The 14,421-nt window shown below is 40.1% G+C and overlaps 2 protein-coding genes across 2 annotated transcripts in view; one reads left to right on the top strand and one right to left on the bottom strand.

Annotated features, from left to right (window-relative positions):
• The first annotated feature begins 77 nt into the window (after positions 1-77).
• On the top strand, positions 78-2,309 carry LOC124413366 (protein farnesyltransferase/geranylgeranyltransferase type-1 subunit alpha). Its single transcript, XM_046893896.1, has 5 exons — positions 78-422; positions 659-1,013; positions 1,116-1,316; positions 1,489-1,675; positions 1,796-2,309. Exons 1-5 carry the CDS (start codon positions 284-286, stop codon positions 1,892-1,894), a joined length of 981 nt encoding a protein of 326 aa, XP_046749852.1. The 5' UTR covers positions 78-283; the 3' UTR covers positions 1,895-2,309.
• Positions 2,310-7,703: 5,394 nt separating this feature from the next.
• LOC124413367 (Kv channel-interacting protein 1-like) overlaps positions 7,704-14,421 on the bottom strand; it is a 92,358-nt gene continuing 85,640 nt past the window's right edge. Inside the window, exons 6-7 of the mRNA XM_046893897.1 lie at positions 12,328-12,540; positions 7,704-8,033 (exon numbers count right to left, since the gene is read on the bottom strand). Of these exons, the coding sequence (XP_046749853.1) occupies positions 7,923-8,033; positions 12,328-12,540 (324 nt within the window). The 3' untranslated portion in view covers positions 7,704-7,922. The remainder of the gene's footprint in view (positions 8,034-12,327; positions 12,541-14,421) is intronic.

Here is a 14,421-nt window from a genome sequence, read left to right on the forward strand (position 1 = left end):
CGAGCAGACCGATAAAACAGTGTTCTGTAAGGCATACTGAATTTCGGAACGCATATATGTATGTCCGTGCGCATGATTTGTATTTTGTTTATTAAACCTAAGTTGGTAGCACTGAAATTCGCGGTCCCGGCTCTGCGGTTTGTGAGATATGCGGTGAAATTATACAGTAGAACCCAAAAGTGGAATACGGGTAGTCATTGGGTGGGAATAAGAAAATCGGACGATAGCTCAAGTCGAGCGGGTTTCGTTACACTTCTTATGACCACGTTTGCCGGCTGAAGATATGTCTGACTCTTCTGACGAAGAAGAAATAGCAAGTACCTGGGTTTTCTACAGGGACAGAAATGAATGGAAGGATGTTACGCCTGTTCCACAGGACGATGGACCTCACCCAATCGTCGCAATTGCCTATTCCGAAACATGTAAGAGATTTGAATATTCAATTCGTTTAATTGTTTCGTCAATTATTTCTTGCTAGTTTTTGCATCAGATTCGAACTACAAAGCTTCTAGAATGTAACCGGTCCACAGTGTGGATGTAACCTATTACAGTTTTGCTTATAAACAGTTCAGATCAGTGAAAAATCGATGATGTAAATCATTGTTAATTTTGATTTTTAAATCGATAAGTACTATTGACTTTTAAACCGTTTTTACAGTCAAAGATGCATACGATTACTTCAGAGCCATTCTGAAGTCTGGCGAAAAGTCTGAGCGAGCTCTGGGCTTAACGTGCGACTGCATAACGTTGAATTCAGCAAATTATACGGTATGGCAGTACAGGAGGGAGATATTGAAAGCACTGGACAAGAATCTTTGGAATGAACTCAAGTATATAGAAACAATGATTAGAAGAACTCCAAAAAACTACCAAGTATGGCATCATAGAAGGGTAATAGTGGAATGGCTCCAAGATCCAAGCTTAGACTTAGCTCTGACTGAAAATGTCCTGAAAAAGGATGCGAAGAATTATCATGCGTGGCAGCATCGTCAATGGATCATAAAGACCTTTGAGCAAGTATTTTTAAGGAATTTATATCCTAGAGCATAACTAGTATTGTGTTCAAGTGCAAAAATTGTTTTCTAGACTAATAAATGTCCATGTTTAATTGTTAGTCTGTTTGATGGAGAGTTGGAATATGTTGAGCAACTTCTGGATGCCGACGTTAGGAATAATTCTGCTTGGAATCAGCGCTACTTTGTCCTGAATAACACAACAAAGTTTGAGCCGCATGTTATTGAACGAGAGGTTGATTATACTCTGAAAAAAATCGAGCTAGTCAAGGGGAATGAAAGCGCGTGGAATTATCTCAGAGGGTTTGTATTTTTTAGTCAACAAAATAAATTCAAATTAATCAATATTTTTCTGGTAATGTGCAGAGAAAAAAATTTAATTGCAATGTAAAATTTTCATGCCATAATTATTTACGAATTCTAGCGCAAAGCAATATTCTGACATTGCTTATCTTCTTGACTTTTTTCTCATTAGCATCTTGCAGCACGATGCTGAAGGTGGACTCGGGCGAAATAAAAAAGTTCTTGAGAGTTGCGAAGCATTGTATGCAGAAGGCTCGCGGAGCATTCATCTGCTAGCCTGCATGATAGACATTTGCCAGGAAAGACACGGCGCTGACATAGAACCAGAATCACCATTCACTATTGAACGTGCACTTGCAGTAAGTAACATCATTCTTCTTCAGCGTGATCAATATTTTTCACGAATCATCTAAATGACTAAAACTCAATCATACTGTTCTAATTCCTTACTTGCACTTGACTTTTTCCGTATCTTTCAGCTGTGCAAAGAATTGGCGGAAAAATACGACATAATAAGAAGAAGATACTGGGAGTATGTGAGTCACCAACTGCAAAAAATGTCCAACAGCGCTTCGTAGCACCGGCAACGCGTTTTATGTATGTGAAATTCCTTACTTATGAATCAGGAATCTGTGTGATCTAGTACTGATTCAGAACAAAGATCAATTATTTACAGTGTCACATGAATTCGCACATTTGATATCGCAGTACGACGGCGCTGCTGTGACGACGTAATTTAAACTGCAATCAGTTCAATACGTCACCTTATTGATGGTGAAATTATTGCGCTTGATTATTTAACAAACAAGTTGAAGTTCACCGCGAAATTTCGTATTCTGTTCATTAGAATTTCTTGCCTGGGTTGACGGTAATTCCGACGAGTTAGTGCAGCGCCGTTATTAATGACTGAGAAATCTTTCCGACGTTTATTCAAATTTTTGAAATCAATCCACATTTTATGTATGTACATAAATAAACTAGATATTTAATGAAGTAACTTACTGGCCAATCGAGGCTTGTACCTGGTTTTTCTTCTTACGCTGCGGTTACTCCAGGGTAAAACAATAAACCAATCGTATTTCGACCGGATCAATGATCCATATAAAATAGAGGGTCGAATGAAACGGTAATTACTTATTTATTTATAAAACAGTTACATATTCCCAGATATAATACAATTTTTAATAATAATAATTTACGTTGGCTAGGCTTGGGCTTGACTGTAGGTACTTTTTGGTTTAATAATACAACGCGTGTAATCTCATGGAACGTGAACGAAACAAATATCAATTCTTTCAACAAAATCCATTCAGCCGCTTGGGTCAGATTTGTGAGCATATTTTCGTACTTTAATTTTAATATTTAAAATAAGTGCTTCTTTTAGTACGTTAACAACTTAGTAACGGTACTTAAAAAAGTTCAACCTAATAGCTAAACGCGGTTATACCGCGATATGGTATTTTTTTCGAGCATTTTACGATACAGGGTACCTGTGAGTGCGCACATAACTATATCGATCGTTTCGCACGTAAGCTACAATTCCGCACGTTCAGGTAATTTGGCAAACCTTTCATGCAACATGTCTCATTCTGCTATGAGATTCTGTGAATCTTCATCGGATTACATTACAAAAACTGGAATATTGATCATTTAAACCGAATGAATGTGCGTTGGCTCGATCTTGACCTGGGTATACGTAGTCTAAACATTTAACAACCAACATCCAAACAATTATTTTACACACTCGTTCCGATTGGTGGCAAAAACACATACCTATTTGCAAAGCAAAAATTAAACTTAATACCCGCTATAATATCCGTCGCACTATTGAAACATGCTTTAATTGACAAGAAACTCAAATTCTATCCCATATTTCACTCATACGAAGTCAGTCAAATACGATTGAAATAGTGAAAGGAGGATATAAAATCTGACCGTTTCATTAGCTGATGATTATACCAAGAAAATTGAAAATGGATTCGTAAAGATCATGATTTTTAAAGATTTCAGATTGAAGAAAGTAAAAAAAAAAAAAATTGCGGAATGCATAAATTTCGCTGTGTTTTAATCATTTTTAATCTAGTATCTCCAAGCGATTGACCGATCGATTCACTTTTTGATTACCGTGGTGCGTTAATTAAATTGGCGAACTTTTTCACATTTGCAATTAGAAATGTGTTACCCGTTCCAACGTGACGTCAAGATTAAAGCTGTGAAACACGTAGTCTTGCCACGATATATACATATACACTTGATTTACACTGAAAATATATCGTCATGTAAGTTTCGCTTTTAAAATCCTTCATATATATTTATATTTATATATATATATTATATAATATATCTATAACATCGTATATTAATTTAACTAATGTTTGTGTCTTTGTGTCTGTGTCATGCGCGTACAAACGCACTTTATCACGCGCGTATTTTATCGGATATATTCATCTGTTATTAACACTAATTACTATCAGCACCTGGTAATCATAGAGAAACAACTCCACCTGGGAACAGTTTCTATTAGAATTACGAACCACATAGACACGAGTGAACCTCTCGTATTGAATTTAAATTTTCTGGTTTAAAAAGGTACTTTTCGAACTTGTAGCGCAGAAGTGATAGTTTTAATTCAAATTCATGGCGTAGATCTGTTAAAAAGTTTACTTTCGTTGGGGAAAGATGTTTGTCTATGATAATATAATCGATAGGTGAATTAAAAAGCGGCCGTCAATTACAAGCTTGCGCGTCTTGTCCGGCTGTGTTATCATTTTAGCATTTTTCCGTTATCGAGCGTTATCCGTGCCAATCAAAACGATTGGAAGGACAGTTTATTAGTAATTATTCGGTGCAAGAACAAACATGGAAAATTTGCGTTACGAAATTCGTATATAACAATTATAATACAGTACTAATTTTTTTCGTTTACGAATTTTGAGCAGTCACATCTTCAAAAAGACATTGAAAACTTTTGAGAAACGCTTAGTTTTATCTTTGAAAATATTTTAATGTACACGCGAGTGTTACATTGAATTAAAAGCGTTCAAGTAGCATCGCTTTTTAAAAAGGATTTGGAATATTTGTTATATTCACGATCGGTAAAGCTTTCCCTCTATGACAAAAAGGTGCGGCGATTCAGAATCTGTGGGGTAATCCTCACATCCTTACATAATTATCTCTAGTGCTTGTGTCATTGTAACGCGTTTTTGCTATTCTGCGATTGGATTGTTAAGGTAACTTATAGAGTAATGCGCATTCTTGGGGTTCGTTCAATGAGGGGTTTTCCATCGCGAATATGATTATCTCATCGATTTCCCATAATATTCTTACCTACGCGTCAGTTGCTTTTCTTTCTGTCGTTGCTTATATTATTATTATTTTTTTTTTAATCGTTTGTTTAAATTCTAAACTTTTCATCATACTTCAGTATCTTTTTCGATTGAAGTTTAAGAGACATGTATCGAATATGCATATATCTATATTTTCTATCTATGTATGTATAGAAGATAGATGTCAATATGTCTACACTCTACGGGTGCTTATTGAAGGTATAATATAGAGAGGAGAATAGTATTATACCGTCGTTCGAATATCCTAAAAAAGCTTCCCTAAAGCGGGACCATATTATGTCCTGCAGGATTTGAAAATTTTCAAAGCGTTTACTTCTTCGAGCGCAGTTGCAGCCTATATAAAACGATTACACGTAACGTACATGTACTACTACTAATATTTTATGGGTTTGGAACTTGGATCCATCGATCATGAAAACTTACGATTAGAAAATGCTACTAGATTCGTTTTTCCCATGATAACATTCAACACAATTTTTACAGCTCTCGATTTTATATCATTTTCACGATCTAGAATATAACAGCTTTGCCAGTGGGAAAAATACTTCTATCAAATAGGCTTGGTTACTTCCGAATTGGTATTTTGATCTTATTTCGCATTCTGTACAGAGTGCTTCTGAGTAAATATTTCAACACGTTATCTTGCGTATTCTGTTTTATCGGCATCGTCGGAGTCGGTAATGTAGTCCGCAAAACTATCGATGTTTCGTGCGACGCGTTCCTTGTTATCGACTGTCGGTTACGTCGAGAAGATAGATTGACAGGCAACTCAACATGCTGCGATGTATAGTCAGTAAGAGTCTGTACAGGCTCGGTAGCGTCAGAATATGGTCAGTAAAATTACGATTTGAAAAATTTGAGATATTATCGAGGAATTGAAGATTGGTAGAAGTGAACGTTTAAGATGGTACATAAGTATCTATATGAAGAGATCGTCATAGATTTCAATTGAAAGGTAATCTACAAACTATGATAGAGCGAATAGTATTTTAATAATAGATTTCTGAGATTAATAGAGAATTATCGTAACGTCCCTTATCACCATAATACGGTTGCAATTACTATGTATGTATGTAGTATGTATAACAGATACTCGTCGTTGAATTCATAAAAATCTCCGACTTTTTTCATATCTCTTATAATACATATTTACGAAATAACGTCAAAGACATGTGGTAGTGATTGAGTTGATACGAGACAACATCCGATTGTGTTCGTCTCGATTTACATATTACCTTATATTAATGTACAATTATACAGTATACGCTTAATCATTAAATCCCCGGGTCGCACCGTCGAAAACCTTCGTAATATACGTTCGCTGATTTCATGATATATACCTCGAAGATGCCGTATATAAATACACCGAATAATTTTTAGCTGAAAAATCTGCAAGTGAACTGGTGTTCGCTTTAATCGTTAAGAAATTCACCTTTAATCACATTATCCCAGTTTTCAAACGGTGCAACACGCCGAAGCTTAGCTTAATTAACAATTATACCTCTGACAAAAATAAATACTTTTGTTTATGTTCGTTTAATTATACAGTATATTTTATGTGTGTATCGTGTATGTATGTATAGGTATAGTTATGTAATAAAATCGTTACACTCCTATCGCGCGAGCCTACTCCCTAGGCTATGGGGCACACCTACACGTTGCGTGCAGTCTCATTCTACCGGAGTCTTTTTTTTTTTTTTGCTGTCATCCTTCTTTTAATATCATTATCGTTATTATTAATTTATATTTTCCTTACATTGTACATAAACGTACCGTTTGCGATTAAATTGCGATGTGTGCGAGGATTGTGATCGGACTTTACGAATCCCATATTATGAAACAAAAAAAAAAAAAGATGGTCGTGAATATAATAGCAATAACAGAAAATTAAGCGCCTCTGAATAGGCGTCGAATCGAGAGGAAAATTTTATAAAATTGCACCTCAGTATCGCGTAGATGAAAATCTAATGCAGCGGTTAGGGATGATCGATCATTTTAGATTCAATTGGCAATTGTGTCACGTTTTCTACTGTAAAATTTCCACGTGTTACTTGGAAACAAGCAATCCCTGGAGAGGCGAAGATGTTCACAGAATAATTTGTGCTGTGAAGCTACTTGTGTACCCCTCTGTACGCATGAGGGTGTTTACCAATTCATCACGAGTTCTGAGGACTCAGTCTGACGTCACCTCCGTCTGTAAAAATGTGTGACTATACGAGTCAGACAGACTATCGCCTGGTTATTGTTTTTGAAATTCAATAACCGGCCGTTTTGTTGAATTCAATCCCGTTTAATAAAAAATTGTGCCCAGATTCTTTTGTTTAAAAATTATATTTCGACTCTTTCATAGTATTTTTTGTAATTCACTGTAATGAAATGATAATCGATGATCCGTGCACGATGAGGATTGCAAAAAACGGTTCGCAGTTCATCCAAAATGGGTGTAAATTGGAAATTATAAAGATATGGAGGTACGATCGAATCTTTGATAGTGTGCTGCACGTGTCTATGTGTTTGCCTGTTGGCACGAAGTGTGCAGTTTTATTAATTTATCAATAAATCCCATCCACCCGTTATTCATCCTAAACGTATATCTTCCTTACAACCGTGATATCATAATACTACACTTAAATAAATATACGTAATACACGTAAAATATTTGGCACCGTAGTTTTCTCAGCAAAACATTCGTGAATACCTTACACCTATATACTCGCATATATGTATAACGTGTGCCCGTACCGTGCGTATTATACAGTCACAATACAACCATAATACACCTACAAAAAACGTTTCCTGATTCTATATGTGTAACATTGACCGTCATCGAAGAAAAAAATCACCCAGAATTCCATCTTCCTTATCTCTCACTTCTAACTCAAACTCACGCCCGGTCCCAAATTTAATATAATATCCAGACCATAAACTCCTCCTCCCAAACTCACATCAATCAGCTTCGCAATCAACGTTCCTCGATAATAGAATTTTTCACTTCCGAAGGAATTCGCGGCTAGGCTCGAATTCTTTTCTCAATCGGAGGACGGAAAATCACTCCATTTTTCCCCGTCGCCTCGTGCTCGCTGCACCCTTTAGCTCGAACTCGAGGGCCCGAGGACTTCCGGTAACGGGTCACTTCCGCAACGGACTTGTCCGGCTCCTCGACCGCCTTCCTGAGGCGCAATCGTCGGGCTCGATTCTACGATTCTCGTTGACGGAGCGACGTTCAAGTCCAGGGCGTGTAGCAGGGTCGCACCGAGTGTCAGAAGGCCGTGTCCAGGGCAGACATGCTCGCCGAGATGTCCTTGTCCTCGCGACACGCGTCCAGGAACTCGTTCAACGTCACCACGCCGTCCCTGTTGCCGTCCATTTTCTGAAATACGAACGCAAACGAGTCGTCAGAATTATTCATCCTCTCGGACTGACACGAATTTCCCCAAATTTTATCGCGTTTCCGGTTAATCGATCAATCGAAGTTGGCTTATAACAATTCGACAGGTGTCAATCGGTATATTAATCGAAATCGTCGATTAATCGCACAATACCAGTTTGCACAGAGTTTCAATTCGTTCATCTCTGTGTATGAAATGAATTCAGGAATAAGCGGATTCTCTTCGAAGTTCATCGAACCTGAGTATAAACCTTGAAAACACTCAAACTGGAGAGAATAGATTCAATTGAAGAGAAAATGGGATGATTCCGAGGAAAGGACGTGAAACTTTGGGGCTTGTTTCACTAATTACATTCAGGGGTTAATTTGACCGTTGAAATCGATGTATTGTTATCGGAAATCCGAATTCCTATTGTGGGCTTATAGTTTACTGTCGGAAATCACCAAGTCAGTATACGGTAAATTAATTTCACAAACATATTTGCAATAATTTACCAGTTTATGTGTATCCAGGTATATTACAATTAGCGATAAGTAGGTATCCGATTCCCCGATAATGCAAATGTATGACTACATTTTACTCGTATGCTAATGTTGCGTCCTAGCAGAAGAATAACTGCGGATATAAAAGACTTCATGACAACGATGATGCAGGTAACAAATCGTTACGCGAATTGCTTTTTCTTCTTCGATTTTCAGGTAACAATAAGCCATATTGGCAAGTATTTAGACAGCAGAATTGAAAGCTAATCGATCACAGAGTCTGAACAATTTCGTATTTTTATTGAACTGTGTGTTGTAGAAGTATAAAAAAAATGGTTGCAATGAATCTTTTATTTGGCAAAACTTCGTTCGCAATTTGTTATTGTATCGCCGCAGACTCCGAACCGTGAACAGTAATGTTCCTGAATTTTTAAGCACGCCGTTTCACCTGAAAATTTCTGTCTAGCTCTAGCTCCAGGCTGGATCTCGAGTTCTAAGGTTGAATCGTTTCTCAAGAACTTAATGAAGTTTCAGCGACTATTCAGCGTGTACTACGATACGTTAATTATTTTCTCAAGTGAATACCTCCGCGTTCACCCTTCCGTGAAATTTATACAGTACATTACGAGATAGTAATTCCGCACAGACATGAGGAATGAAGTAAAAGCAGACTTTGACTATGAGCATTAGAACAAAGGTCATAGCTGTACGCGTGGGGTTGTTACAATACCCGCGGGCAGAATTCACGGCGTTGAATTTTGGCTCAGCCGGTTATATCGTCCCCTGCATCGTCTAGTTTGCCTCGGTCATTTTGTCGCGTAATTAAATTGTGGCCACCTGAAGGGACGCGTGCGTTTGCCGCGGAACAAGCGAGATGCGGATAATTTAAATTAAACTGAGGTTGCCACCAGGGGGCCTATATTTAGATGCATTTCAATGTTGCACCGCTGATGCCCGAGGGCGTGTCTGGATCAGGAGTCAGGGACCAACCGAAAGTCCGGAGATGTTAGGGAATTTGAAATTGAATTGAAAATTCCATGGTATCACCTGTGACACCTTAGATATTACAGTCAGCAAAAATTTTGATAAGAAAATGGAAAGGGAAATACAAGGAATCCCGAAGTTTACGTGATGCTGGATTTTAAGGTCAACTGAGGCATTTTTCACCTCCCAGTCCATCGCGGATGAAATTCTGTCGAGGCTTTCGAGGCGGAAGATTTTCCCGAGTAATTAGCAACCCTGTTGCAGGCAAAGCTTCTAGCTCGTCAAACATAATTAGGGGAAGCAGGGCCGCTAATGCATCTTCGGCTCTTCATCGTTACTCCGTGGCACTTGATGACGCTCGAAGAACGCGTTGGTTCGTATTTTTAAAAAGGTGTCAGGCATTGAGGCTGTTTCTTTTCCATTACTTTATACCTGTCATACGGTGGACTTTATGGACCCAATGTCCTCACTTCCATATCGAATTTTACCACTTTCTGCGGATGGAAATTTTATCTTCAGGGGACTGCGACACTCCGCGCTTCTTTCAAACTCTGTTTAGGGGTCTGTGGGACTTTCACAACTTTTCGATTGCATACGCATTAAATGATATTCCGGTTTTTTCAAAGAATGTCGTACGAGGCGTCCCAAGAGAAACTGAACTTGATCAGCCCTTTCAATTTAAATCCACTTATGCAAATTGCCGGGTCCGTTGGAAGTTACTTTCCAGGTTGACTGAATGAACTAAAAGTGAGTTCGAAAGTTCAAATATTCTATGGAGTAGGTAATTGCTGCTAATGATTCGTAATTATGCTGCATCTAACACTTTGGGATTTGCAAATCAGGCTTCGAAACTTTTGTGCACTGAAACAACCGATCGGTGCACGATAACCTGATTTTCTACAGGATGAAAACTGTCTGCTGTCAGTCTACTTCATCTTATCAGCGGGACTTTTTCGGATTAAAGTCATTCGATTCCTAGCAAAAGCTTCACTCTGACATAACGTCTAACTGCAAAAGATGGAGTCGTTTCAGACACGTAATTCGGTTTGAAAGAACTGGCTGATGGGTGTAATAAAATCGCATTATCGAGAAGTTTTCTTTGGGTACTTCAGCCTCCAAAGATCGCGATTCCTTATTCCGTGTTTATTCAAAAATTGGACCGAATGATGATGCCACGATGTGAAAAATTGCATGAAAAAACTTTTCGATGTGCTTTATTTTCAATGAAAATCTTTGCGGTCCGTTGCGTTTCTGCATACGTGATCCATATATGAGGATTAATCTGGAGACCTTCAGCCTTTCGCGCGATCCTGCGGGGTTGAGTGTCGCGCTTTAAGTGACGGAGGTGGAAAGATTTATGGATCGCGATTCTCCGGCTGGCGGATATGGAAAGAGGCCACGTGATCGTGTGTGAGTGAGGTTCTTTCATCCAGACGCGGGGGCGGCTTGATTGATGGCTGCAGTGTAGCGAGTAGGGCCAGTTAATTCCGTCATGGACTGGCTAACTAGCTGCAAATACTGGCATAATCACCGCCCTCGTGAAAGAGAGACACGTACACTAGACTCGTTTCTAATTGTCGAGACCTTGGTTAGCGATGTCGGGATAAAACACGCGCCGCAAACTCCCAAGCCTCCTCCTCCAGGACGCTAATTGGCCAACCTTGCCGAAGGCTACCCTCAACCGATTGACTCGCCCTTATTTCACGTCCTCGTTTCACCCTGTAGTTTTTACGACATTGAGATGCGGTAAGCGCGTTTTCGTTGTTAACTCATTTCAAGAATTTGTATCACCTTCACAAGGTTTCAACCTTGGGGTGAACAGCTGAATCGGAAAGCAACCGGACGGATCTAATATTCTTTTGAAACATGTGCCTCGAAAGGTGAAATCACATGTGTCAATCACACCTTACAGTATCACACATGTTCTACGTTTTGACCATCGACGTTTCTCTCACTGCTCAGGACAAGACCGAACCTTTGGTGTGATTGAAAAAGTATGTGTTACTCGACTAGGTGATGGGAAAGCGAGTGACGTAAGGCGATGGTGGAAACCGGAGATTTAAAAGTTGAGTGTCTGGAGGAGAAGTGTACCGCTGGTACCTCGAGTTAAAGTAATTTATATACCGGGACGTCGAGAATCTATTTCCTGTAACCAGCCTCTCCTCCCTACCGTACAACGAAACCTATTTCGACGGTACCGTTTTAGTTCTGTTGGCCAAGTTTCGTCAGGAGAGGATAGAAAGAGGGATGCTGCGGGTCCTTTTAGTTTCATCTCACCACCGAAACACGACGTGAGGATATGGCTGGTGTGTTTGTTTGTCAGAGTAAACCGCGCTACTTATCCGACGCAAATACCGCGTCGTTCTATCCCTCAGGATCCCTGATTCCGCAGTGGTTTCCGGGCGAAAGAAAACGGCGAAGAAAAACGCCCGGGGCTTTGTAAAACCGGTATTAATGCACGGAATAATCTCTTTGTTTACACCCCATCCTGCAGCTCGGACCTGCGAATTGTTATACCAAAAACGCGTGCTTGTGGTTCGTGTGAAAGAGGTTCTTCAGGAACTTGGAATATCACTCGGGATACTACAGAGACCGATAACATCAGGGTGCGGGATTTTTTCCGCATTGCGGAATTCTCCGCGCTGTTTTATGCCGCATCAAGATCTGTCCTCTACCTTTTTGACGTCTGTCTTTTTTCGAGCCCTTGTCGAGAACGTGTAACTCTGTGATTTATGAATATACTTGTACAAATGAATCGCGAGATGGGGCGGAATTCATATCATGAGTCAAGAGCGGACATAAATCATACCTGGAACATCCGGTCAACCTTGTCTCGTATTCCCTCGTGGTCCAGGTTTGGATCGGCGAATTTTCCCATCAGGTCGTAAACCGCTGTGACGATGTCAGTCATCTCGTCCCGCGTTATGCAACCGTCCCCGTTTATGTCGTACAGCGAGAACGTCCAGCGTAGTTTTTCGTCCATCGAACCCCTCGACAGTATGCTTAGACCGGTGACAAAGTCCTGCGTATACATAAGGTGGAATAATTTAATTAAAAGAGTGTGTTAAAATGGTTGCGAAAATGAGGAAGATGAATACAAATAACGGTTCTCGGTGCAACGAATGAAGCTATTTGGAATCTCCTTGTCTAGGGGTTTTAATCCTTAACAAGATTAAGGAATAGAATAGTGGGAGTCATGATTCTGACAGTGTTTAATCGGTGATCCCATTTCCCTGAAAACTTTCAAGAAGAATGTTAAGTTACCTGTAAAAAAGTTCATTTTTGCTGGGACTAGTCAGCTGAAAATGCATGTAATCTAGTCCGGACCCATAACACGATCTCGGGTGAATCATGGGTGAAACCCTTGGTTTTACTGGCATATATAGCTAATTAGTAAGGATTATCGCTATGCTCCGGTTAATGAGCGGTGGGTAATCTAATCTAGTTAGGTGATTACAGCTTCGTAGAGCGAGGGATACGGCGACGGTGACTAGGATGAGTGAGTGAGTGAGTGAGTGAGTTTGAGCTTTTGCTGGGTGCCTGCCGCGCCAACACGCAAAGTTTGAAAACCGCGACGTCGCGTGACGCGATGCGGTTCTAAGCATACCGGGAAAATTAGTGGAAACAATGTGTCCCCAAAACACTAATCCATGCCGAATGTAAGAAAGACACTTTTCAGCAGAATATTTATACCAAGTAAAAGCTTCGTTACAATTCGTCTTGAGCGGAGAAAAATTGCGCAGTGCATAAAAGAGATCGAGGATATAAGAATCTGCGCGCAAAATCCTGAGGACAACTTTGTCTCGTGTCTGGTCCTTATTTAGAATACGCGTCCTCGATTTTAATACAGCAGAATTGCTCGTCTGTCACTCGGAAGCCGCTCGAAAGCTTCTGAGCTGTTTTATTGCACAGCCGCTAACAAGCGCGAGGGATGATATTCAGAGTAAAATATATTCCAAAGACATATTACCGGTGTTTTGTATCCGTTTCAATACCACGAGGTATAATAAGAAAAATAAACGAAATAATAATCATTTTTATCCGTTATTTCTGCTCTGGTTTTACATTATTTTCAGACACGCTGTAAGTCTGCAGAATTCAAATTGAAATTCGTTACGTGCGCATCATTGTCTCAGGGTGGCGTGACGTTGAAATATCTCGAAATTGTGAGAACTCTTGCAGGTTACGGTACCCGGAGACCCTTGTTCCCCGGAATGAATCGTCCAATCTTGAGAGAATCACCGCTGTTCGAGATAATTGATTCTCTCACGCTCATTCAGCTTCCTCGACGCACTTTGCGCGTGGCAACCCCACCGAGTCTCTTCGCTGCAGCGTATTATACTATTAATTTTCTTCCCCCCATTATCTTCCCCCTCCTCTTTTCCTCTTCGCCCTAAATTTTCTCGGGGGTTCGACGCGATTCGTTTTCGCGGTTCGATTTTGCACGTGCGATTTCATCGGGGGTTGAAACCACCGATGCGGATTGCCGCGCCCGCGTTCGATATAAGCGCAAGGGGCAGCGGCGATATTCGCGCGGAAATGGTCCAGAAGCAGTGAAACAAAACAAGACCGTAACTGACGGTAATAACTCCGAGTGCGCCGAGCGACGAACGACGGACGAGAGGAACGAGATCGATATCGCGATCCCCATGGCAACGACTTCTGTCAGTTCGAGTACTTTTCTCCAGGCTTTAACCGTGGATACACGTCATGAATATACCGATACTTGCATTATATGCTTGCCGAGTGATTTCCGTGAAACTCACCCCTCAACGCCAGCAGGTAGACGCATTGACCGAAGCTACATTCATTACTCGACGCATTCTTGCATTTTTCTTTTCGCTCGCCACGAACGTTCGCCATTTATCCTCAGCCACGTGCCGACCGGAAGTTCGCCGGAAAC

This window comes from Diprion similis, chromosome 12 (genome assembly GCF_021155765.1).
Source record: "Diprion similis isolate iyDipSimi1 chromosome 12, iyDipSimi1.1, whole genome shotgun sequence".
NCBI classification, from domain to species: Eukaryota; Metazoa; Arthropoda; class Insecta; order Hymenoptera; family Diprionidae; genus Diprion; species Diprion similis.

What these genes read in the sequence shown, in the direction of transcription:
- LOC124413366 (XM_046893896.1), top strand. Translation starts at nt 284, where the DNA reads ATGTCTGACTCTTCTGACGAAGAAGAAATAGCAAGTACCTGGGTTTTC. An exon ending in AATTGCCTATTCCGAAACAT is followed by an intron (nt 423 to 658) that starts GTAAGAGATTTG and finishes CCGTTTTTACAG; the next exon opens with TCAAAGATGCATACGATTAC. An exon ending in GCGTGGAATTATCTCAGAGG is followed by an intron (nt 1,317 to 1,488) that starts GTTTGTATTTTT and finishes TTTTCTCATTAG; the next exon opens with CATCTTGCAGCACGATGCTG.